The 26,924-nt window shown below is 34.6% G+C and overlaps 2 protein-coding genes across 23 annotated transcripts in view; one reads left to right on the plus strand and one right to left on the minus strand.

Annotated features, from left to right (window-relative positions):
• LOC125662605 (leucine-rich repeat-containing protein 71-like) overlaps positions 1–26,924 on the minus strand; it is a 102,457-nt gene that overhangs the window by 21,307 nt on the left and 54,226 nt on the right. For 10 of the 22 annotated variants that reach the window (XM_056146574.1, XM_056146569.1, XM_056146564.1 and 7 more), the window contains exons 2-13: positions 12,331–12,437; positions 11,831–12,037; positions 9,639–9,764; positions 8,788–8,863; positions 8,377–8,451; positions 7,919–7,987; positions 7,582–7,741; positions 4,588–4,671; positions 3,775–3,864; positions 2,933–3,046; positions 2,078–2,171; positions 491–508 (exon numbers count right to left, since the gene is read on the minus strand). In XM_056146574.1, the coding sequence (XP_056002549.1) occupies positions 491–508; positions 2,078–2,171; positions 2,933–3,046; positions 3,775–3,864; positions 4,588–4,671; positions 7,582–7,741; positions 7,919–7,987; positions 8,377–8,451; positions 8,788–8,863; positions 9,639–9,764; positions 11,831–12,037; positions 12,331–12,437 (1,220 nt within the window). Of the gene's footprint in view, positions 1–490; positions 509–2,077; positions 2,172–2,932; positions 3,047–3,774; positions 3,865–4,587; positions 4,672–7,581; positions 7,742–7,918; positions 7,988–8,376; positions 8,452–8,787; positions 8,864–9,638; positions 9,765–11,830; positions 12,038–12,330; positions 12,438–15,292; positions 15,437–26,924 lie in introns of those variants that run through there. The other 12 variants (XM_056146575.1, XM_056146571.1, XM_056146567.1 and 9 more) reach the window with 3 other exon arrangements.
• LOC125662613 (uncharacterized) lies at positions 18,914–26,392 on the plus strand. The gene is made up of 2 exons (XM_056146583.1): positions 18,914–19,252; positions 25,249–26,392. Exons 1-2 carry the CDS (start codon positions 18,997–18,999, stop codon positions 25,725–25,727), a joined length of 735 nt encoding a protein of 244 aa, XP_056002558.1. The 5' UTR covers positions 18,914–18,996; the 3' UTR covers positions 25,728–26,392.

A 26,924-nucleotide genomic window follows, 5' to 3' on the forward strand; every position in this document is an offset into this window, starting at 1 on the left:
TTTACAGTTTGGCAATGCTTAAAACACAAGATAACATCCCTGACAGGTATGAAGTAGGGCTATATAATCATTTAGAGTCAGTCATTTAGAGAATATATTCTTCTCATTTTGGGGCAAATATTGTCCCTCACGAATTTTATGGGTCGCTCTATAGAATTCACTGGATTGTTAGCTAGATATCTAAAGCTTGAAGCTATAAAAATTGATTAGAAAGTGCCTCTTTTCTAATTTTCTCTTGATTAGAATATTAAGCAAGTTAGGTTAATTTCAATTTGAAGCACCTGCAAAAAGAAACTACACAGCCCAGAAATATCATTACATAATGCACTCTAGCGTAATAAAATAAGGCATTAAATTAAAGTAATTAAAAATCAACTACAGAATACGCATAAATGTAAAATAACCCCTAAAAACCCCAAAAATCAGGAAACAAAGGAAAAATTGCGGATACATGTAGATATATATATTATTACAAGACTGAACATATAACCTTTTCCGCTCTTGGATTCTGTTAATACAATGCGTAATTAGAATTAACACAGATTCATGTATATCATATATCATTAATTAATTATCATTAATTAATTATCATTAATTAGTTATTCGTTATCACCAATTTCAGTTAACACTAAAATCAATTTTTTTATTTCTTCTTTCACAGAATTAATAGATTTTTGTGTAATTTGAAAGGGATTTTATTTTTCTACATGATAAATCTAATTTTACAGGGAGCATTGTTAAGTGTTGCAAAGATCATTGCAATTTGATGTTTGCTAATTCTGGTTTTTTCATATGTAAAAAAAAAACCAAAAAAACTACGGTACTGTTTCAACAACTAGATATAAAATGTATTCACTCATAAATTAAAAACTACTGAACAATTAAAATGACAAAAGGTGTAAAAGTTATTCAACTATTGTGATAAAGCAAAAATATTTAAACAATAGCCCAGACATAACCCTGCAGTGATTTTTTGGAGAATGTTGCATATGGTCTGGGGCATTTCAATACAAACTCAAAGTCATATTCTTTAATATATTGCATATATACCTTAGATTTATTTCTTTTCCTTCTCAAGTTTTGTTTTTCTTAAGAACAGATTTGAAAAGGACTGTTATATGTTCTCTATAGTATATTTTTCTTATTCTTATGTTTTGTCAGGAGTGTAGGTATACAAAGCAGAATATTTTTGACCTGGAATACAGTTACTGTATCTAAAGATGACAAGTGATCACCACATCTCCAGACTGAATTACATATTTACATCTCTGGACTGAATTACATATTTACATCTCCGGACTGAATTACATATTTACATCTCCGGACTTAATTATACATTTACTAGAATCTCATCATCTCCGGACTTAATTACACATTTACATCTCTGGACTTAATTACACATTTACATCTCTGGATTTAATTATACATTTAATAGAATCTCATCATCTCAGGACTTAATTATACATTTAATAGAATCTCATCATCTCAGGACTTAATTATACATATAATAGAATCTCATCATCTCAGGACTTAATTATACATTTAATAGAATCTCATCATCTCAGGACTTAATTACACATTTACATCTCTGGACTTAATTACACAGTTACATCTCCGGACTTAATTACACATTTATATCTCCAGACTCAATTATACATTTAATAGAATCTCATCATCTCCGGACTTAATTATACATTTAATAGAACGCATCTTAATTTTCAAAGAGGCGGTTTTTATTAATGTCACAAATTCCACCCAAAAAAAAAATGTTTTTAATAATGTGAATCAAATAATGACACACATCACTCAATAAAACAATTTTTTTTTTAAAAAAAAGTACCTCCATTTTAATCATTACATCTTGAGGGGGGGGGGGGGGGGGGGGGAGTAGACAGATTATAAGATTCTTAAAGGATCTTGGGGAGAGAAAACACACATAAAAATAAAAAAAACAATTAGCATTGGATCCATATTAATTTTTAAACATTTAAGGAATACCACACGGTACAGAGACAGGGCACTGCAGGCTGTGTGCGGGATATTGTTGTACACCTCAAAGATTGTTGGATCCACCCACCTTTTTTGGCCGCCGCTTTGTCGTCCTTCTTCCCCTTGGATTTATCATGTTTCTCCTCTTCTTTAGGCGGTTCCTTTCCCCCCTTACCAGCATCCTACAAAAACAACCGTGTTTGTGAAACATGAACTGCAATACATCCTTACATCATCTAAAACATTATTTTGATCCTCAATGATACTCGTGTGTTTCTTGTCTCTTTTCATTTAGTTCTTATCTGTATGTATATAAATTGTGATATTTCCATGCTTTGTGATATATTATGTTCTTGATATGTATATATGTTATAGACAGGACCACAATGTAAACTAGTTTATACAACTAATTGTGCAATCCTGTATAAATAAAGGATATTATTATCATTATTATTATTATTATTATCCTTGTCTGTGTCGTTGTGGTATATTCACCTTTGACCTTCTTATGTGACCTTGTTCTTTATCAGTTTTGTAGATTTGACCTTCACGTTTCAATACATCAAATTCAAAGTGATCATCTCCATTTAGTTCAGATCGAAAATACAGTTTTGTGATACAAAAATTTAATGAATAGCTCTAATAAAATCTTTCTTTTTTGAGAAAATCTTGTTTTGATTTGAAGGTCAGAGTGTTAGATCCCACCCCTTTACCTTTATTTTTATTCATACACTTTCATTTAAAAAATGTAGCAAATAAAGACACACTAAGAAATGAAAAAACTATAAAACTCAGTGTTACACACTTTTAATTACCTACATGTAACAACATATCTGCAAGATAATTTCTATGAGTGATTTGATTTCACCTTCTTAGTTTTGGCTGACTGCTTTTGTTTTATTTTTTCTGCTTTACCGTGCTGTGGATCACTACAAACACTCACCTTCTTAGTTTTGGCCGACTGCTTCTGTTTTGATTTGTCCGTTTTGTCGTGCTGTGAACTACTCCTCACGCTGCCAGGTCGATCTTTGGAGTCAGCACGACGACTTGGTGGAGGCTACAAAGAAACACACAGAAAGTTTGTACACATCAAACACGAAGTCCATATATATATATCAACAGGAAGTCTATATATACCAAACAGGAAGTCTATATATATCAAACAGGAAGTCCATATATATCAAACAGGAAGTCTGTATATATCAAAAAGGAAGTCTGTATATATATATATATATATATATATATATATATATATATATATATATATATATATCAAATAGGAAGTCATATAGATTGCTCAAGAAAATTTGTCAAAATCAACTACAATCTTAACAGCTTCTTTAATCGACTTAACTCATTAATTTACGAATATAAAAAGGAACTCAGGAAAATTCCTTATAATACAATTTCTTAGAGAATTTCTATGAAAATTTTAACATGCACCTGCCCTCATTTGTGGACATTGGATGGTAAATTTTCATGGATTCCTAATTTTCTATAAAAACCTGTTTGATTAGGACTTTGATTCCTGCATCATTTGTTCTGCAAACTGTTCATCAGCAACATTAAGAAATGTTTAACGACAATGTTAAATAGTGGTTTGATGTCAATATAGCAATTAGAACAAAGTTTATTGCATTGTTTCTCTGGATATAGCTGAATACAGCTAGCTGCAATAAAACTGTCCTCCACAATTTTCAACTTCCTCACAATAAAATATCGGAATGTCTAAAAACTGAGGAAGGAACATATTGTTGCAGTAAGAATAAAACTTAGAATTTTTACGGATTTGTTCCGGTCCGGTGAACCCATGGACGATTTCTGTTTCCTCCTCTCCACGACCTCCTCGTGTGACAACGGGAACCTGGACAACACCTGACAAAGAAACACAAATTTATCATACGACTTATTTCTAATTCATCAAGCGACTTTCAAATTCATCATACGACTTATTTCTAATTCATCAAGCGACTTTCAAATCATACGACTTATTTCTAATTCATCAAGCGACTTTCAAATTCATCATATGACTTATTTCTAATTCATCAATCAACTTTCGAATTCATCATACGACTTAATTCTAATTCATCAAGTGACTTTCAAATTCATCATATGACTTATTTCTAGTTCATCAAGCGACTTTCAAATTCATCATACGACTTATTTCTAGTTCATCAAGCGACTTTCAAATTCATCATACGACTTAATTCTAATTCATCAAGCGACTTTCAAATTCATCACAAGACTTATTTCAAATTCATCAACCATGATAATGATCCTGTAAATGTTAGTTCATCTTCGCTAGCCAAGGGTGACACTACACATGTTTCTCTTTTCACATGAAAGCTTTGCAGGTATTACATCTCTCACGATTTACAGTTTACAATGCTAAGTTTTTACAGGACTTATCATGATCACGATTTACAGTTTACAATGTTAAGTTTATATGGGTCTTATCATAATCACAATTTACAGTTTACAATGTTAAGTTTATATGGGTCTTATCTCTCTCATGATTTACAATTTACAAATCTAAGTTTTTACAGGACTTATCTCTCACAATTTACAGTTTACTATGTTAAGTTTTACATGACTTACCTCTCCAAGCTTTGAAGCACCTTTATCTCCCACCTGGTTACTGGCCAGAGACAGGGACATTAGAGTACGATTCATTCGCAGACCCTGTCAACAACAATTATCTCAATAACATCCTCAGACCCTGTCAACAACAATTATCTCAATAACATCCTCAGACCCTGTCAACAAAAATTATCTCAATAACATCCTCAGACCCTGTCAACAACAATTATCTCAATAACATCCTCAGACCCTGTCAACAACAATTATCTCAATAACATCCTCAGACCCTGTCAACAAAAATTATCTCAATAACATCCTCAGACCCTGTCAACAACAATAATCTCAATAACATCCTCAGACCCTGTCAACAAAAATTATCTCAATAACATCCTCAGACTCTGTCAACAACAATTATCTCAATAACATCCTCAGACCCTGTCAACAAAAATTATCTCAATAACATCCTCAGACTCTGTCAACAACAATTATCTCAATAACATCCTCAGACCCTGTCAACAACAATTATCTCAATAACATCCTCAGACCCTGTCAACAAAAATTATCTCAATAACATCCTCAGACCCTGTCAACAACAATTATCTCAATAACATCCTCAGACCCTGTCAACAAAAATTATCTCAATAACATCCTCAGACCCTGTCAACAACAATTATCTCAATAACATCCTCAGACTCTGTCAACAACAATTATCTCAATAACATCCTCAGACCCTGTCAACAACAATTATCTCAATAACATCCTCAGACTCTGTCAACAAAAATTATCTCAATAACATCCTCAGACCCTGTCAACAAAAATTATCTCAATAACATCCTCAGACCCTGTCAACAACAATTATCTCAATAACATCCTCAGACCCTGTCAACAAAAATTATCTCAATAACATCCTCAGACCCTGTCAACAACAATTATCTCAATAACATCCTCAGACTCTGTCAACAACAATTATCTCAATAACATCCTCAGACCCTGTCAACAACAATTATCTCAATAACATCCTCAGACTCTGTCAACAACAATAATCTCAATAACATCCTCAGACCCTGTCAACAAAAATTATCTCAATAACATCCTCAGACCCTGTCAACAACAATTATCTCAATAACATCCTCAGACCCTGTCAACAACAATTATCTCAATAACATCCTCAGACCCTGTCAACAACAATTATCTCAATAACATCCTCAGACCCTGTCAACAACAATTATCTCAATAACATCCTCAGACCCTGTCAACAACAATTATCTCAATAACATCCTCAGACTCTGTCAACAACAATTATCTCAATAACATCCTCAGACCCTGTCAACAACAATTATCTCAATAACATCCTCAGACTCTGTCAACAACAATAATCTCAATAACATCCTCAGACCCTGTCAACAAAAATTATCTCAATAACATCCTCAGACCCTGTCAACAACAATTATCTCAATAACATCCTCAGACCCTGTCAACAACAATTATCTCAATAACATCCTCAGACCCTGTCAACAACAATTATCTCAATAACATCCTCAGACCCTGTCAACAACAATTATCTCAATAACATCCTCAGACCCTGTCAACAAAAATTATCTCAATAACATCCTCAGACCCTGTCAACAACAATTATCTCAATAACATCCTCAGACCCTGTCAACAACAATTATCTCAATAACATCCTCAGACCCTGTCAACAAAAATTATCTCAATAACATCCTCAGACCCTGTCAACAACAATTATCTCAATAACATCCTCAGACCCTGTCAACAAAAATTATCTCAATAACATCCTCAGACTCTGTCAACAACAAATTATCTCAACGCAGTATTAAGTCTTCCCCGGAAGACATGTGTCGCCTGCTAGTTCATTCTATATGTAATATATCATGTATAATGTTGAAAAAGTAAATTATTGAAATGGTTTTTGTCACTAAACAGGAAGTTGATAAGCGACAGATTCGAAAATGTCTTACACAATACAGTTGGCCACACTGATGCTCTGTGTCAAATATCAGGGAGTTGCCCCATGTGGTTCTTGAGAAAACTGTGACAGAAATTTTTTTGCTGTAAAAAATTGTAAGTCCCGGCAAACAGGAAGTTGATAAGTGACAGATTCGAAAATGTCTTACACAATACAGTTGGCCACACTGATGCTCTGTGCCAAATATCAGGAAGTTGCCCCATGTGGTTCTTGAGAAAACTGTGACAGAATTTTTTTTGCTGTAAAAAATTGTAAGTCCCGGCAAACAGGAAGTTGATAAGCGACATATTCGAAAATGTCTTACACAATACAGTTGGCCACACTGATGCTCTGTGCCAAATATCAGGGAGTTGTCCCATGTGGTTCTTGAGAAAACTGTGACAGAAATTTTTTTGCTGTAAAAAATTGTAAGTCCCGGCAAACAGGAAGTTGATAAGCGACAGATTCGAAAATGTCTTACACAATACAGTTGGCCACAGTGATGCTCTGTGCCAAATATCAGGGAGTTGCCCCATGTGGTTCTTGAGAAAACTGTGACAGAAATTTTTTGTGACGACGACGCCACCAGACGACGACGCAAGACGACGGATAGTGATCCCTATATGTCGCCACTGCATAACGCAGGCGACACAATAACATCCTCAGACCCTGTCAACAAAAATTATCTCAACAAGATGTACTGTGAGCAATGCTCACTAAGAATACCTCCCGCTTACCCCAATCTCCCAAACATATACTGTAAACCAATTCTTATTTGCATCTGAGAATTTTTCATGAGGTTCGCGAGAACTTTGTTGTCACGAATATTTCTTGCAGTACACCAGTCCTAAAATGTCTCTTGTACTTGTTTCAGATTATCTAATCTTGAAAATCACTCGCTGAGAACCAGATTATAGCTGGTAAATCATGAAATAAATTTGTCACAAATAAATCATGCTGGTTTATAGTATCTGTTAGTACTACATTTCTCAGATCACCTTCCACTTCCTTGGCTAACCATTTTTACATCAAATCAAACTACTTACATTTGCTATGTCTATGACACCTTGATCTGAAATCTGGTTCCCCGCCAGGTTGAGGGAGACCAGTTTAGTGTTGGCTCGTTTGACTGTCCCCAGGGCTTCCCCGATGGCTTTGGCTCCGGTGTCTGTCATACCACAGTGTCTCAGAGAAAGGTTCTGTACTCTGAAAGAAAATCAGTCATTTGTAATAAACAGTGATTAAGAAAACAATTGAGTAATTTGCAGCTGGATACATCTAAAAGCATTCAATGTTTTATCAATGTATATCTGCATATATTGGATGTTTCTGCCTCCAATATTTCTTTACTCTTTTTCTGAGGTTATTTTTTTTTCTACTTACGGACTTTCATCTGTGATCAGCTCATGCCAGTTCTCGTCTTTTACAACATTTCCATCCAAGATTAATGTTCTACAACAAAAAATAAAACAATATTTACATATAATCCAGCAAAACTCAACAATGTACACAGAGAGAGAGAAATATAGAAAGGAGAGAGAGAGACAGTGAGAGAGAGAAATATAGAAAGGAGAGAGAGAAATATAGAAAGGAGAGAGGGAAATATAGAAAGGAGAGAAAGAGAGAATGAGAGAGAGAGAGAGAAAGGAGACAGAGAGAGAATGAGAAAGCAAAAGCAGAGAGAATGAGAGCTACCTGAGATTGACTATACTGGGCAGAGAGAGAGAGAGAGAGAGAGAGAGAGAGAGAGAGAGAGAGAGAGAGAATGAGACCTACCTGAGATTGACTATACTGGGCAGAGAGAGAGAGAGAGAGAGAGAGAGAGAGAAAATGATACCTACCTGAGATTGACTATACTGGGCAGTGTGCTGGCCATGATACTGACCGTATCTTTGGTCAGACCTGTGTTCCATAAACTGGAAAACAAAAAAAAATTCAAACAAGTCAATTTACAACTGAATTCCATTTTCAAGTTTAAGTACAAATGCTCTATCTGTTGGTTGCTTTACAATCTCTCTTTACGAGTCTTACTTGGTGTGGAGTTTATGAGTCTTACTTGATGGCGTGGAGTTTATGAGTCTTACTTGATGGCGTGGAGTTTATGAGTCTTACTTGATGGTGTGGAGTTTATGAGTCTTACTTGGTGGTGTGGAGTTTAGGAGTCTTACTTGATGGTGTGGAGTTTAGGAGTCTTACTTGATGGTGTGGAGTTTAGGAGTCTTACTTGATGGTGTGGAGTTTAGGAGTCTTACTTGATGGTGTGGAGTTTTTCCATCACAGACCAGCACTGCTTTAGTGTGTTCATCATCACATCATCAATCTTCCAACCTAAACAACAGTTTGAAATTTCACAAATATATATCTTCTGTACTAAACACAGTTTAACATTTTAAAATATCTATGTACTTAACTAAACATAGTTTGAAATTTCAAAATCTTTATCGTCTATCCTATATAAACACAGCTTGAAATTTCAAAATATCTATCTTCTAAACTAAACACAGCTTGAAATTTCCAAATATTTATCTTCTAAACTAAACACAGCTTGAAATTTCCAAATATCTATCTTCTAAACAAAATAGCTTGAAACTTCAAAATATCTATCTTCTAAACAAAACACGGTTTGAAATTTCAAAATATCTATCTTCTAACCTACAAGGAGTTCAAAATTTCAAATTATTTATCTTCTAATCCACAAGGAGTTTGAAATTTCATAATTCCTATCTTTAAACTTACACAAAGGTTGAAATTTCAAAACACATATCTTCTAACTACATGGAGTTTAAAATTTGAAAATTATCTATTCTCCCTGTTCATTATCTTCACCTTGCATACGTAACAATTTCAGATCTTTATCAAGTTTTTATATATATAATTTCTCAACAACAAAAAAAACAACAACAAACAAAATAGAAACAAACAAGAAAAAAACACAACATACAAACATGTTGCATGGATACATAACCCTTATCACGGTCACACATGTAAGATTTCACTCTTCATTGTGCTTCATATCACAATGTTATTTTGTTAAGAGTGCATTTTATTCTTCTTCTTTTTTCAATATCTACAAAGAACAACAACTCTGCATCACAAAACTCACCCCTAATGTATATTTCTGTCACAGTTTCGGGTTTGTCGTAATTTTCCATTTCTACTTGGACGGACGGCCTGAAGAATTCAAACTTGTCCTTGACGACGTATGTTTTGGGTGGAGGCTCTGCGTTCTCTATTAACGACATCAGAAAGATTAATTACCCGGTTAAAAAATACAGGGAAACTTGTCTAATCTGACGTGCACTAGGGGACATTTTATTTGGTCGGAATTCACATTATGTCAGAATAAACAGTGTAAAACAGAATGAAAATAAGAAATCAAGACTGAAAATAAGGGTCGGAATACCCAGTGAAACGGTATGCACAGATGTCAGATTAGGCAGTATTCACTGTTCCACTTACTGTTGCACAAATGACCATTTATTTCCTAGCAATGTGGGTGGATCCAGGAATTTTTTTTTTTTAGAGGGGCATCCAAAAAATATCAATTCTATATCACATTTAATGTGGTTTCTTTGTAATAGATTATGCAAAACAATTCACAAATTTACAAAAATTGACCTGTTCACCTCAAATGCACATACATAATTCAATAATGACAATTTCTAAAACTTCCTTGGACTATGAAGCAGTGTGGTACAGGATCAAATTTACCAAGGCGTCCTTTGGGCCTCACAGGTGTTGATCATGTGACCACCTCACTTCACGTGGTATATTTTTTATCAACATTCATTGTAAAACGTCATAGAAAACAATAAGAAAGAGTCCGAGACATGGGACGACAGAGGAAGCTATCTCACTCCAGATGTGTTGTTATCATGCAATCATTAGTTCAGAAGTAAATCGGACAGACATACAAACAAGGACTAAATACGTCAACATACACTGTCAGAAGTAAATCAGAGAGACATACAAACAACATACACTGTCAGAAGTAAATCAGAGACATACAAACACGGACTAAATACATCAACATACACTGTCAGAAGTATTTCAGACAGACAGACAGACAAACACTAACTACGTCAACATACACTGTCAGAAGTAAATCGGACAGACAGACAAACACGGACTAAATACATCAACATACACTGTCAGAAGTATTTCAGACAGACATACAAACACAGACTAAATACGTCAACATACACTGCGTACAGCTATTAAGACATGAGTTCAGAATTCAGAACACTTAAGGCTGAGAATTTTATCCCTGTTCCCCTCATCACACAGAATTAACGAGGAAATCTTAAAAGCAAGTTTAGAGATTTAGGCGATTGTTAAAAGGTAAAATTTTGTATTATAAATGTTACGAATACTAGAGACAAGAAGGTTGATTAAGAATCTTTTACCTTGAATTCTCTCACATCACAATCATTTCAACAAGAAATGCTACTTTCCACGAACCGGAGAAAAAAAATCTTACTTCTTGAATAACAGAAAACTCAAACATTCGATGATTAATAACACTGGAAGAGACTACGCAAGTGATATTTAATTTTACAAGACATCCAGTCAGCACCCAGTACCACAAAAGTTAGTTAACTTTCACAGACAATTAACTTGCCATTAACTTGAACAGTTATATAGCGTTAACTTGACATTAACTATCAATTAAACTTAACAAACTTTTGTGCAACTGGCCCCTGGTAAACTATGTATCTTTACTAGACCAAAAGTAATTTTACCATACCAAAATTTCTAATGTGCAAAATATCTTTATCGACAGAAATTCGTATATCTATGTACAACTGATTTACCTTGCATATATTTTTAGCTAAACATGTTTATTTTAAAAAAAAAACGAAAGTAGTACAATGTATAATACCAGAAGTACTATAAATAAATGGGAAAAAAAACTCCAGGCATTTGGTCCGGCATTATACAACCCTTTACCAGAACGACCCATTTTTTTGTTATCGGAAATGTCCAACAGTCCAATACATTTCGCGCACTTTACAATGAACACAATTTGATATTGAGTGATGCATTCTACCATTTCATTTTCTCTTGACAGAAGAGGGAGGTATTAGCACTATGTAGGCTTCATTCATTAAAATGGCTGACAAAACAGGGTGGGGAGGGGTTAAGTTGGGCACACTGGCCATCTATGTTTAATGATTTGCAATTGATTTTCAACCCTAGCATTTCGTTTAAGAACATTTGACACAGTGAATTTAGAAGACAACAACAGATTTTGCATTTGAGTTGTTAAAGGGTTAAAAAGCACCAAGCACCCACCACCTTCAGGGTCCACCTCGGGCTCTGGTTCCGGTTCAGGAACCGCACTCTTGCCTTTGTCTTTCCCTTTTTCCGGTTTGCTGCTCTCTGGTGCAGCCTGAGTTGGAGGTCGTGCTCGGTGAACCACAAGAGGAATAGACGTCATACTGTTCCTGCGACACAGTTCGGTAAAATCTGCCTGGAAGTTCCCGGTACAGCTGTAGGGCTCTATAAATAGCATAAATATCCGCAGGTTGTACAATACTGGTCTTTCATGACAAGTTTACAAGTCAATTCCTCATAGGTAAAATTCTCTTGCACCTAAATTTGTGTGTACTGATTATCAAATTCAATTTTTTTGGAACTTCTCTCGTGTGTTTCCATTCTATTGTACATAATCACACATATGATGTTATCATGTAAATTTGGACAACCCTGTAGCATTCATTTAAATTTTTTGACATGCAGGTATAGGAGGTACAAATTGACAGCTGTTGTTGTTTACATATCACCATGGATACCTGGTGTTTTATTTGGGTCCTCGTCATCCTGACTGACAGCGGACTGGTTCTTCTCGCCTTTCAGTGACCTCTCTATTTTCTTCCCCATCTTGATTTTGTTGGCAACACTATAATGATACACGTACAATCAGACACACTTAATGATACACGTACAATCAGACACACTTAATGATACACGTACAATCAGACACACTTAATGATACACGTACAATCAGACACACTTAATTCACAAATGCAGGAAATCATTGTGGTAACCCTTTACAAATGTGGGAAAGTATCCTGTAAGAAAAACTTTTTGACGACACTCATAATCAGGAAAAAAATATCTTTTAAAATACAAATTACAAATAACAATAATGATCATGTTATGATATTGTTTTTTCCTAAGAAATTCTTCAGATTCTACGGTTTTTTTTTTAATAATGTCTTCTGTTAGGAATTATTTCTGTCAGTGCTTTCCCATAACGATGAAGTCAAACAATCCTAGAGTGATTGAGTCACTGACTGTTCCAGTGACCGAGGATCAACACATACTCTATATCTATCAAACTCCATTCCATTTCTTACATGTAGATAGCAGTTTCAAAGTTCGAAGAAGTGACAAATGTGGACAGACAGACGACGGACAGAGTCATTAAACTTACCAGGCAATACAAAAATACTAGCATTGAGCATTTGGTACCTGTATGCATGTGCATTGTGTTGTATGTTTTTCAGAGAATTACCATGATGGTAATTAAATGATCTTCCAACACTGAACACGTACTTCGTGAGAGATGACATATTTTATTGTGTATGTGACATATGTGGACTGACGGACAACGAACAGAACTTCAGTGTGCACCTACGACAGATCATTTCCCCCTGTCACCTTGTTTAGAGATGTGCTAGAGATGAAAGGAATCTTGAATCGTTATATTATACCTACCCAGCAGCCTCTAGTGCTCGCGCAAACATGTCTGTGTATCTTAAATAAATATCACTTCTGGTAAAATCGCACAATTCCTGTCTGAGATGATTTGTGAAGTCTAACAAGACAGCTACATGTACAATATTCCATATGATAGGTAGGGGAAAAAATACAATATTAACCCCTGTCTGGAAATTATGATAAACTTCATTATTGATTAATGGCATGGTGTACTTCCTTTTACAGCCTTCTTCTACCTTATATTTTCATAGAGTGATAGGAGACATGGAATTGATAATAGTTTATGCTTGTATCAGGTTGGGAACACTTCCCCTATATCGACATATTCTCTCAAAACCTGATTATCCCTCTCTAGCGAGAGTAAATATATCCCATACAACTGCGAAAAACACCCGTGGAGTACATGTACATCTCTTCATGTTTCACGTGATAAGAAGAAAAAGTGCTAAAATGTCTGATACTTCTGCAAATATATTAATCAAAACAAAAACACCCGTGATGTGTATCGGATTTCAGACTGCTTCCCTCTTATGCAGCAATATTGATATGAAATTTCTTTACCGTGTTGTTAATCTTATAGAGATAATTCGCGACATGCAGAGTGTTTGCCGCCCTTATTCAGCATTGCGCGGAATTTGCCATTATTTTCAATAAAGACATCAAAACACCTGTTTATGGTAATGTTTACTTTCTTGCTAAAGAGGGATAGTCGCGTTTTAGCGGGAAAAATCTCACTACAGGGGAAGTGTTTCCAACCTGTTTATGTATGCTAAGATTAAAAATCAAAATTTAGTTTCATCTATTGCATCAACTACTGAACCCACATTTTATAAGGATGTCAGTTATAAATAGAAATGCCTATTGGAGTTCATGTCACCTGTTAACAATAACTTAGAATACAGTCTTCGACGTTAACCGGTGGCCCGATGCCCGAGGCCAGTAAAATCGGGATCGGGCTTCTAAAAATATTTAACCCAGGAGTCTGGCGGGCCTGTAAATGTTTTATTGTATGTGTTGTATATATTACAAATAAAGCGTGAGATTGACTCAGACATTCGCATCGATCATTTTTCAACCATTCTGCCTTTTCTGAAGTATAGGGAGGCACGGGCACTGGAAGTTAATGTAAATATATAGTATGTGCATGTATAAAAAATACATGCGCATACTATATATTTACATTACCTTCCAGTGCCCATGTAGGGAGGGGGCTCGTCCATGAAATTCAAAACCTCACAAGCGTATTTAGCACAACCATCAGATCCAAATAAAAAAAAAACGGTCGTACAAGCCAAGGAGAAAAGAGAACGAAAAGTCATGCATTATTGGACCAAGGGTGGGCCTTTGCTAAGATTTAATTCTTGAGAAAACAAAATGTTTTGTACGTGGTGATTACAAAACAAAGCAGATGTCATCTGTGAGATTAATATTTTGAAAAATAAGATATGTAATCCTTTTAATGTCAGTTGTGTATGTTCCTACAGTAGAAGATACATGTAATCTATAGTGTAGAATCAGCATGCAACACCTTGCAAATGACAAGTGGTCAAATTAGATAAAATATTTTGGGCCATTAAAATATTGTTCGGGCTTGCAAAATTATTATACTGGGAGACCCGAAGGGCCTGTGCTTCACAAAGTTTTTCGTGAAGACTGAGAATAAATAAAACAACATTCTATATTGTGTAATATTCTAACCCATCGTGTTGGTTTATTGCCTTTAATACACAACAAATATTTCGTTATGAACTGTTTCTCATTAGCTGTCAGTATGACAGGTACAATATAGTCTACAATATACTATAGAACTAAAGACAACTAAATTACAACTCTGCCTCTGCATTGAAATTCTATAAATATATTGTAGTATAGGCAATTCAACAGACTGCTCAAGCAAGAAAAACATTTACAAAGTCATCTAAAAATCGTTTGAAAATTACATAGTTGTCTAATATCTATTCTACTGGAAGCTTGCACGTAACTATGAAGTCGTATTTCACTATTTATAAGTTCTAAATGCAATAGAATTACCTGTCACCACTCACTGTTGACAAAACCGCATAACATCTAAAACTTTTGGCGGATAAACATCCGCGTGAATAAGAGTACTCAAACAGTATTACTTTATCTTTATGTATTTTCGTGGCATCAGTATCGTTTTCATTATGAATTTATTCAAATACTTCGAGTGATGATCGAAAAAAAACTATGTTCTTCATGATCGTTCAACTTTATTGCAATTTATTTCAGAATTATTAATCCGCCAATCAACGTTCCCATAAGCATGCGTGCAGTTGGCTTCTCGAATGCACTTCCGCTTCCATTGACAACGTATAGGTAAGAGTTATCCTTCTTTGTGAATGGATAATTTTTTTTTTTTTTTTTTTTTTTTTTTTTTTTTTTTTTGAATCATTCATGGCTGTATCTGTTCACAAACACGAATACACGTATCGACATTTAAAAAAAAAAAAAAAAAAAAAGAAAGAAAATTAGATAAATTAAAGAAACACACTTTGCAAACATACACTAGGAGATGTTCAGAAAACTTCAAGGGGAAAAAAAAGCCATTTATTTATCTATTTTTCGAAGGGGGGGGGGGGGGAGGGTAACTAGTTTTTATTTTATTTTTTTATTTTGCTCTTTTTATTTATTTATTCATTTAGTTTTTGCCAACAATCAATATTTACATTTACATTTTTTTTTAAATATCGCTACCAATGATGGCCATTACCTCATGAATGTGGACGAAGTTGTAATGAATCTTGATTAATATATATATAATTATAGTACGACTATTTTAACGGCTGGGAATATTTTAATCCGAAATAACTGACGTTTTCCTGGCTTTTTAATATGATTTTGATATATATTTACCGTGCCAGAAAACGTTAAACTCCGTACAGCGTCAAATTCTCCGGGACTACTGATATTGGAGTTGTAGCGTAACGGAATATACTGAGCTGACCGGAGCTTGGGAAAATGTCAGATATGTCGGATTTGGAATATTCTGACAGAAATGAAAGTACATATAGAGTGTAAATATCTAAAATAAATTAATAGTTATTGTTAGTCCTTTTTGTCTCAGGGATTTATTTGAAGTCAATGGTTCTAACAAAGTTGTCTGCTGGTGAGTCAGTTTCATTACAGAGTGTAGAGCTATAGGTCATAGATTAGAATTTATCTTTAAAAATTTAGATTTATTTTTTTTTTTTTTTTTTTTAGATACACGAGGGTAGGAACTGGCCATTCAACATACTGTCCAGCGCTTCGTGAATTACGCTAGCGTAAAGCGTCACAGTTCATATACTCTCATGATTTTTTAAAAATTGAAATTTATTTCTTAAATGAAAGATTTTATTACCTTTGAAAATCTTAATTGATACTTATTCATGCGTGGATTCATTTTTTTTTTTAAAGAAATTAAGGGCCACCCACTTGATATCTTTATCCATAGCGAGTCACCCTATCCTGAAGATATAAGAATATCAAATATTTTATGCATTTACACCATCTTATTTATTTATTTATTTATTTTTGCAAACTTGTTTAAAAATATATAACTGCCCATTGGGAAGGAGTACCGGATCTCCACACTGAATCAGAGCGTGCCACCCCCCACCCCCTTTCCCTTCTTTCCAACGGACCAGCGTGTGTCGTCTGTGACTCTTTTAAAACTACACAATGTGATAAATTATTCACGATCGTTCTTACAATGTTACCATCATCTTAGAATCTTATTGTATATATCTTAGATAAATTAGAGCCTTACCGTAGAGAACTGAGTGTTCTCCTTAATTCCGGTAAAACCGAGGGCCCGTTATGATCCGCCATTTTATAAATCTCAGACACTCCGAGCAAAACCCTCAATAACAATTCTAACTCCCAAAGAATCTATCCCAAAAAAATGTCTGAAGTCACCACAAACAGAAAACAGCACAATCCTCACGAATAATTCCAACATCCAAAGAATCTATCCCAAAAAATGTTTGTAGACACTACAAACAGCTGAAAACAGTACATCCCTATATATAACTCACTGCAGAGGACGACAATGAAAATGAAATTCTCCACTCCATTGAAGCAGAGATAAATAGATTAAGCGTCGCCCGTCAGACACGGGTAGGTTTTATAAACATCACCCCCAAAGGAAGGCAATTACGGGGACAAGCTCGACACGACAGAAATTGAAAAGTAAAATTAAACGCTTTAAATCTTCTTGACTTTAAATTCATCCCACAGGCGGATTTTTATCTGCAACATCCTCATGAAATTGACATTGTATCTCATTTATATCAAAGGAATTATGGGATTAAAGGGTTGAAATGCTTGTACATGTTTATACAGAAAACAAGAAATGTTTCTCTGATTGTCAAAAATGTTTTTACCTGTCATTTAAAGCCGATAAAACTTAAGTGAAGTTTAATTCAATTGATACTCTTGTTTTTGAAAACTTATCAAATGATTGAATAACACAGTACATGGGATTATATACATATGTACGGACCGTGGAAGACACCGGGATTTAAAGACAGTTCAACCTCTAGATTTATAATCAGAGAATTTTCATCCTAGGCTCCATAAAGAAATGAAAGAGTCAATATACCACAAAGATACATTGTACCAGAACTGAACAAGTTTGATATCACACATACTGCCAATAGAGCTTCAGAAAAGCTCTATGTAATTGTTATCAAAAAATTAAAATACTAAATTATTGTACTTTGTCAGACATTAAGTCCCAGTCAAACAGTAGCAAAAGACTTAGATGTTTATCAATTTTATGAAGCGGCACTGTCGTCATCTGTGTTTATGGAATAAAATGTTGATGTTTTAAACCCCTTGTTCGTATAATCGTATAGTAAACTTGCATTTTTTTTTCGGAAGGGGTTTGCGAAATGAATTTAAGTCATATCAATACGTAAACATATAGTTTACAGGTATTTATGCATCTCTGTGTTTACAACAAAAATCGTCTTTCGATGTATGAGAACACAAAGTACATGCTAGGTACATGTAGCTAGAAAGAATGTCCACCCCTGTCAGTGGGATGTTATAGCTAACTGTCCACAATGTAACAGCCCACTGTCGACAATGTAGCAGCCCAATGTCCACAACGTAACAACCCACTGTCGACAATGTAACAGACCACTGTCGACAATGTCACAGTCCATTGTCCACAATGTAACAACCCACTGCCGACAATGTAACAACCCACTGTCGACAATGTAGCAGTCCACTGTCCACATTGTAAGCAAACAGCCCATTTCCGATAATGTAACTGTCCACTGTCGACAATGTAACTGCTAACAATGCAACTGCTACAATATAGCAGCCCACTGTTCACAAAGTAAATTTGTAACAGGCCGCTGTCGAAAATTTTCAAGCACAAATATAGCATCCCTAGAATAGCTTTCACCATTATTACAATTACTATACGGAATGAAAGCATAATCCTAATCCTGTTCTGTACCCCCCCCCCCCCCCCCCCCCACCCCTTCCCTCCTTGTTTAACATGTTTTGTAAATGTGCATCACTTAAGTTACATGTATTATTTACTTTCTATCATCAGAGTATTAAAATCCTCCAGAGGGACCCTACACAAAGCGTTCACAATTTGCAGACAAGATATCGAGAACTTCCTTTTGAAAGTTCAACTGATAAGAAATTAATTATACGTATCGAAAGGACTATCTCCGCAAGAAATCACCAATCGTACAACACGCCAAAATTTGGAAATGCGAGGCACGAGACATATTGCAGTAGTTTTCTTACTTTTTATCAATGTTCAAGATGTGTTTGGAAGCGAAGAGGAAGGGATTCACACCCAGGACCGACGGTTATTGCTGAACGACCCACAGACTTTACTCACGCAAATCGAGGCGTTGCAAAGGGAAACGCAGACTATGAAAACGGAGATGAATACCATGAGGACCCAAGTGACGACACAACAGACGCAGATTCACTCTCTGGAGAATAAACGACACGAAGATGGTAACGCGCATACTCGGCTTACACGTGCTTATTTACCTACTTGGAAAAAAAACAATTTATAGATAATATAATCGCACGAAAAACTTGTTCATTACTGATCAAAATTTTCCCCCGTGCTCTTTTGTATTTATATATGATCAATCATTACATTTCTCTATTCTCTATAAGTATATGTGATGTGCAGGGTTTTTTTTTTTGTTTTTTTTTTTGGGGGGGGGTTATTTTTTTTTTTTTTTTTTTTTTGGTTTTTTTTTAAATTATATGTCATGTTTATTACATATGTGCGTTTCTATGCAGTTTATGGATCTGTTTACACGGTTTGGGGAAGAAAAGCTGTCCGGCTATAAACGGGACGAAAATCGTTTACACAGTTATATGTACAAAATGCTGTTTTTGAATCTCGTTACTATTAATTGCTTTGAACCTCACCCCACCCCACCCCGTTACTGTGAAGTCCATGTATATCTTAAAGCTGATATGAATTAATAAATACGTACACCTTTCTCGTCTTATCCGCCATATTTCTTTCAGGTAGCCTCATTTACTCTACCCGTATATACCCCAAATGTGATTGTCACACCTGAGTGATTTTTCTAGGTGGACTCGACCAGTGTACATCTCCGATAGTAATATATAGGGAATGAGAAACAAATAAAATAACATTTTAAAACATTATGCTTTGCTCAAAATTACAAAATATTGATTGTATACTAATGCAACATTCTGGAATCTTTTCTTGCATAGGCTCTACTTGTAAGTACATGCAAGTATTTGCATTTTCTAATAAAATAAATGCGGATAAATCATTTGCCAATTACATACTGATAGAATGGAATAGGCAAAGAGCATAAAATATATTATTTATATCAATTCTTGCAAAATAAAGGTGCATGCCATATGCATAATATGCAATGCACAAGGTATAATCGCCAAAAAAAGTATCAAATACGGGCGTCTATTCAACAGGTATCGGAGATGTGCACTTACCGAAAATATTAGATTCTCTTTATTCTGATAAATCCACGAAACAAAATAATAAACTCAATTTGTATCTCGTTAGAACTTTACAACACGTTCTCATTCCATTATACAGACTGCGACACACTTCACCCGTGCCAAACAGTGCGTCTTCAATCAGGGGAGATGTCAGAGTCGAAATTTTTTCCTGTATTGAATGCTTGTCTGGTCGAGGTTTTGCAGTTTATAGAAATGGTGAATCTAATATCTGGTTGGATATATTGCGTGCACAATTCAAAATTTCTCGATGATCATATACAAACTTGGATATACAAATAAGGGAATAATGATCGAAAATATACATCTGTGTGCAAATGCGTGTATTACATTTGCAATCCACAATAAACAGTTCATTACACAAAGACTCATATGAAAGGAAATTTATAAACGAAAATATAGTTTAGTTGTCTCTTTTGGAACCACATAATTATTTACGATCTCTGTATGTCCATATTCATTGAGAGAGAGAGAGAGAGAGAGAGAGAGAGAGAGAGAGACCGTCCTACTTCGATTTATGATATATCATTTCACAGAAGGAAAGAAAATTGATCACTTATATAAATGTAAGCTTTCAAGTATTAAAAATTTCCAGCTATTTAAAAATTTGTGATTGACAATATATTGGAAACTTACAGGAGTTGATGCTTATATTTGAATTCATTACAAATTTTTAAAAAAAATATTAGTTTGAACTGTGCATGTAGAAAATACTGACTTAGTATGTTAGAATAACGGGGAAAAAGGTAAATTGTCAAAAAAAGTGGGGAAAGCAGACCAGCCTTCCTGCCCACCCCAACCCCCTGTTTTCGTGCCTGAAACAACATATCAATTTGTGTTGAAAGAAAGGTGCATATCTACATTTCATTAAATTCCAAAGGAGCTCGAATTTATGTGTTCCCCTATTAATTATTTTGTATGCAAGATTCGTTCCCGAATTTAGAATCATGCTTTCAGTCAGAGCAGAAATGAATTCATGTTGAAGTATATCTAGTTTGAATGCAAATGTTGGGTTCCTTCTTATAATTTCATCAGACTCATTAGAAACCCCTCTCCCAAACTATGCAGCTTTGTTTTTATTGATATCTAAATCGGTATAAATGAATCCGGATATAAATTATATAATGTTTTTTCGTGATCATATAGATATTGATACTGATAATGAAAAAAGAAAATGTTTATACTCTTGCCTTCTGCATATCCTACTAATGCATTACAGTATATTGACATTGTATCATATCAAATAAAAGCTCAAGACGAATTTTACTGATTTATGCATACTAACATCTTATCGAATACATTTGAATTTGAAATTTCTACGTACAACGGTATGGCCATTGCGCCAGATCTACGAAATGAAAATATTTATGAATAAATTACACTCAAGCCTCAAAACAATCATTATGGCATGTTACAGAAACGTTAAACACACAAATGCTATAGTCCTGCAATGCATACATGCGATTTTTCTGAATACATGTATTTATGTATTCATGAATGAAGTTCCTACGCTTGAAAATATCTTGGTCTTTATGCATTTTGTTTTGTGATTTTGGTTTACCATTCCTTACACTGTGTAAATGAAGGAAAACTTGGTAAAGGGTGCAATTCTACATGCACCATACAATTAGTATACATGCATGTGTTGCAAAACAAAATGTACATGTAATAACCAGACATGTATCGTCATTTTTCATGGGGGGGGGGGGGGGGGGGGTACAACAGGGGGAAAAATGGAAAATTGGATTCTTCAAAATTTCTTGCCATTCAAAATAATACTTAAAAAAGATGAACGAAAACAGCAATAAAATAAAACAAAACGCCCAAACAAACCAAGATGTTTTGTCCGATGTTCAAAGTCCTAATGTGGCGTGAAGGGTTAAAGAGTCTTTTACTTTGACTACCTCAATAATTTCTCCCTACACTTCATTTTCTTCAATCGTTGGGGGTCGGATGGGGTGGTTAGAGTCCTCTACTATGAGTGCCTCATATCTTCATTTTCTTAATTGGTGGTGGTGTGTGTCTTCTACTATTATATCAGAACTTTCAAGCTGGGGTAAGTGGGGGAGGGGTTGTCACTCAATGTATCTTTTATTTGCATTACAAACTAACAAAAAATGGATATTGTTATTAAAGGTGGGTGACAGACACTCTTGTCCTCTGCCCTTGATGTTTGATAACGACGCATAATATGATAAACTCGATTATTACATTTTGCATTAGTACAATTTGCGTCGAGTTCGACGCAGAATGTAACAACGCAAAATGGCATAGATATATAAGATCTATTGAGCGCCAAATTAGCATAAAATTAAGTAATTGGAAATAACATTATTTAAAAATATGTTTAATTTTCAATTAATGCGTACTTTAAATGAATCAAATAAATCTGCATTATCAATTAATGAGAGCAATATTGAGTTACTAGTACTGTTCTCTTTTTATTGAATTAACGATATCATTTGTCTTAATAAGAGCACGATTATTACAAGATCATCGGTTCTCTCTCTCTCTCTATCGTCGTTATCTCTCTCTCTCTCTCTCTCTCTCTCTCTCTCTCTCTCATCCTATACACTCGTACAGTGTTGTATATGCAAATTTATGTACCTAAATGATTTCCTGATTTATAAATCTGCAATACTCTGACCAGTAAATCATATGGTATAAGGATTCATGCACAATACAGGGTAAATATCATACTCTGATACTTTCCCTGATTGAAGATAGCTGATCGGCACGGCCTAAGTGTGTCGCAGTCTGTACAATGCACAATGTTGTTTACTGTTGGAATGCAAATGGAGTTTATCGTTTTGTTTCATGGATTATGCAAATAAAGGGAGTTTTACTACTACTTAGAGTATTTTCGACAAGTGTACACGTACATCTGCGGTCCTTTACAGATATTACGAGTAGGCCCAGGTAAATAGTCGTCCGCATTCGATGCGTTTTCATGGCGAGCATACATGCCATTTTTATAAGTACAGTAGTATTTATGTCTTTGCCTTTTACTTGAAGTAATTGTGAATGGTATAGATTGTATACTCTTTGCTTATTCCATTTTATCAATAGATAAAAGATGAAATATTTCTCCGAATTTTTGTATAGTTTAGACATATTTACTTCAAATGTACGCACGTTCACGTAAAGTAAAGGCATTCTATATATATTTATCCAAATATATATATTTAGAATGATTTACTACTGTACGATATGTTTATTATAATTTTGAGCACTGCGTGGTGTTCCAAAACGTGATTTCATTTCTTCTTGATGTCCTATAAATTAGTATCGGAGATGTACGTGTTACCTGTCGAAGCTACCCGCACAGGTAAATCGAAGACACTGATGTGAAGTGAAGCGTAGCAAAGCTCGTCCCCTTATATACCATGCGAACCCCGATACATATAACAATAGAAATTCCAACTAATATGGCGGACTAGCAGAGAAATATGGCGGACATATAGAATTATACTATATTTATTAATTCATGTCAGTTTTAAGTGCTTATTATCTCGCTTTTTTTTAATCGCACGAATAAAAGTTCAGTACTGCCCTTTGAGCAAGTGTGGATCTCCTTCAAGACGGATAGGAACTATCATATTGCCGTAGAATTATTATCGGTGTATTCAACTTTAATTTCAATCTGACCTTTGTAATGTTAATTCATGTTTGATGAAGTTAGCTTTTTTTTAAATTCCATTTAGAGTTTTTGTCTCGAATTAAAATATGTGATATTTTCATTACATTTTACTTGAAAATCAATGATTCATTTTAGAAATTTCAGCATATATTAGCATCTAGAGATTCTTTGTATTTAGAAACTGGCTTAGAGCCTCTGTCTTTTAGACGAACGACCGCTAAATTAGTTACCATGTTCAGAGTTCATAATAATGATGTTCCTGAGTATCTACAAGAAACGATCCCAAGAAAAATAAATAATACATCCAAGTACAATCTCCGTTATGGAGACAATTATAAAATGCCAAAATGCCGACTTGAACTTTATAAGAAATCATTTGTACCTGATGCTTTATCAAAATGGAATTCACTTGATATAGAATGAAGACAAGCTACTTCAGTTAAGCAATTTCGTAAGAGTGTTAGCTCCAAAAATATCAACAATCCCAAACCACCGGCATATTTTTCCTATGATACTCGTTTTCTGAATATAATTCATACCAAACTTAGACACACATGTATTTTGAATTACGATCTATATAGACGCAATATTGTTGATTCTCCGTTATGTTCTTGTGGTATGAAAGAAGACGCTTATCATTTCTTCTTTATTTGCAGTAAATATTCAAATGCTAGATATAAATTAATGGATAGCTTGCTGAGGTTAAATGATCTAGTTATTATCGATGTCCACCTTCTACTTTGGGGTAATAATACTTTATCTTCTGAGTTAAACAAGTGTATTTTTTCTTATGTTCAGTCGTTTATTCATGAAACCAAAAGATTCAGTTGATGTTCAATTTAAATGTTTTGTACATTAATTTTCTACAATAATATATTGTTATATTTTTAAGGAGAGGAACTCGTAAGTTATTTGAACTTGTTTCTGATCGTTTTGTATATTATGTATGTACAATAAAATATGTTCAAAACAAAACAAATTTCAGCAATGAAAACTGCAAGCGAAATCGAGGCTAGACTAAATATTCAAAACACATCACAATGTTAGCTCTTTACAATATTATGCTTTCTCAGATGAATTCAGTTTTGGCACCACCTAGTGATTAACATAGGTCTACATAGACTACGGTTGTAAAACATAGATTTGGGTCATAATTGATATTATTTATCAATTTCGAACTGTGTTTCGTGAAGTAGATGTAGGCTAGAATCACACACAAGTTGCGCGTTTACATACATTTTCGTCTGGACTATACTGTACATAATGATAATTCTGTTAATTATTCACAGTTAAAATAAATGATATCTTAATCTGTTATAACTTTTTGTTTCATCTATTGAAGGCATAACGGGTGGGAAACCCCACCACGAGCCAGGGGGCGGGGTAAACACACTTTGTTTGCCACATGACCCGGACAACGCATCCCATAATTTCCCGACTAGTTTGCAATCGGCGGCGCATGTATATGGAGACGAGTACGAGTTTACGTACGGAAATATCGCGCGAGATGATGACGTTCCGTGTGCAGTTTGTCACCTACAAAGTGCCACCTCTGTGTTGATGATACCGGCAAAAACCACGTGTCCCAGCGGTTGGACCATGCAATATCACGGATATTTAGTTACCGATAATGATGATTCGGGTTGGCATGTTACCGATTTTATCTCTCTCCATGGTGACCCCGAATATTTAACCGAGGGTGCGCGACAACATAATTTAAACGGTCATGTTCTGTATCCAGTCGCAGCTGTTTGTGGTTCTCTCCCCTGCCCTCCCTATAAGTCGGGTCAATACATAACGTGTGTTGTTTGCTCGTTGTAATGATTAAAGTCAAAGATGAACGTTCGTTAAAGGCTAAGTGTAGTTATTTTTAAACTTTCATTTTTCTTTGGTTCAAAATGCATTGATATGGTAATTGTACTATACACAGAAGGAAATCAAGCAATCATTATTCTTTCGCATAATTTTCGAAATCGCATACAATGCTTTATTTAAAACATCAATCCAAAACTGGTAGTAATGAATGTTGATTGCGATCATCCGGGAAAAAATCATTGAATAATATTCATATATATTAGACAATTTCAGAAATGATGACCAAATTCCAATAGAAACACTCTGTAAGATATAATATTGATTCCTGAACAAGACAGTCACAGTGGGTGTGACCGGTCAACAGGGGATGCTTACTCCTCCTAGGCACCTGATCCCACCTCTGGTATATCCAGGGGTCCGTGTTCGCCCAACTCTCTACTTTGTATTACTTATAGGAGTTATGAGTTTTATCACTGTTCGTTATATTCATCTTTCGTGTATCTGTTTCCTTTCTTGGTCAAACTTAAATAAGGGCGGGGGGAGGGGTAATGTCATATTGGCTATATTGTAAAGTAAGTACAACGTATCATAATATCAAGGCGAAGGCCACAGCAAGATATATTTTCTTCTTATGTAAAACTCTTGAATAAATTCAGTTCAAACAGCTTTTATTGGCAATTTGTTTCTCCAAGTGTTTGATTTATCTTAGTGAATTATTTTTTATGTTTGAAGAGTTTTATTCATCTTTTAATCTTTAGGATTAAGCTATCAGAGTACAAGACAATACTATGTAAAAGTATGGAAGAGTTTTGAGAATTTACAATAACGTGCGACACCCTGACAGTGTATACAGGTAATGAACTCGGCTATTGAAGAGTGATAATATTCTGCAATGATTTATACGATTGTGGTAGATTGTGGTTAATATCTGCGATAAATTGTGATAACAGATTGCAGTGGCTAATATCTATGGCAATTTGTACCTAGTATTCATAGCAATTTTTTCTGGTAAATTTTTATTGCATATTAATTTGACTGATATCTATGAAAAATTGTGGTTAATATTCAAGGCAAATTGTTGTCGGTAATATTAATTGACGACAGATTTTTATGGTTAATATTCATAACAAAATCTTGTAGCTAATATTCATGGCAAATTGTGACTAATATTTACGACAGATTATTGTGACTATTTGTTATGGT

This window comes from Ostrea edulis, chromosome 8 (assembly GCF_947568905.1).
Source record: "Ostrea edulis chromosome 8, xbOstEdul1.1, whole genome shotgun sequence".
Taxonomy (NCBI): domain Eukaryota; kingdom Metazoa; phylum Mollusca; class Bivalvia; order Ostreida; family Ostreidae; genus Ostrea; species Ostrea edulis.

Coding starts and splice junctions, on each gene's coding strand:
- LOC125662613 (XM_056146583.1), top strand. CDS start 18,997: ATGCGAGGCACGAGACATATTGCAGTAGTTTTCTTACTTTTTATCAAT. Junction 19,253..25,248: donor GAATAAACGACACGAAGATG/GTAACGCGCATA, acceptor CATCTATTGAAG/GCATAACGGGTGGGAAACCC.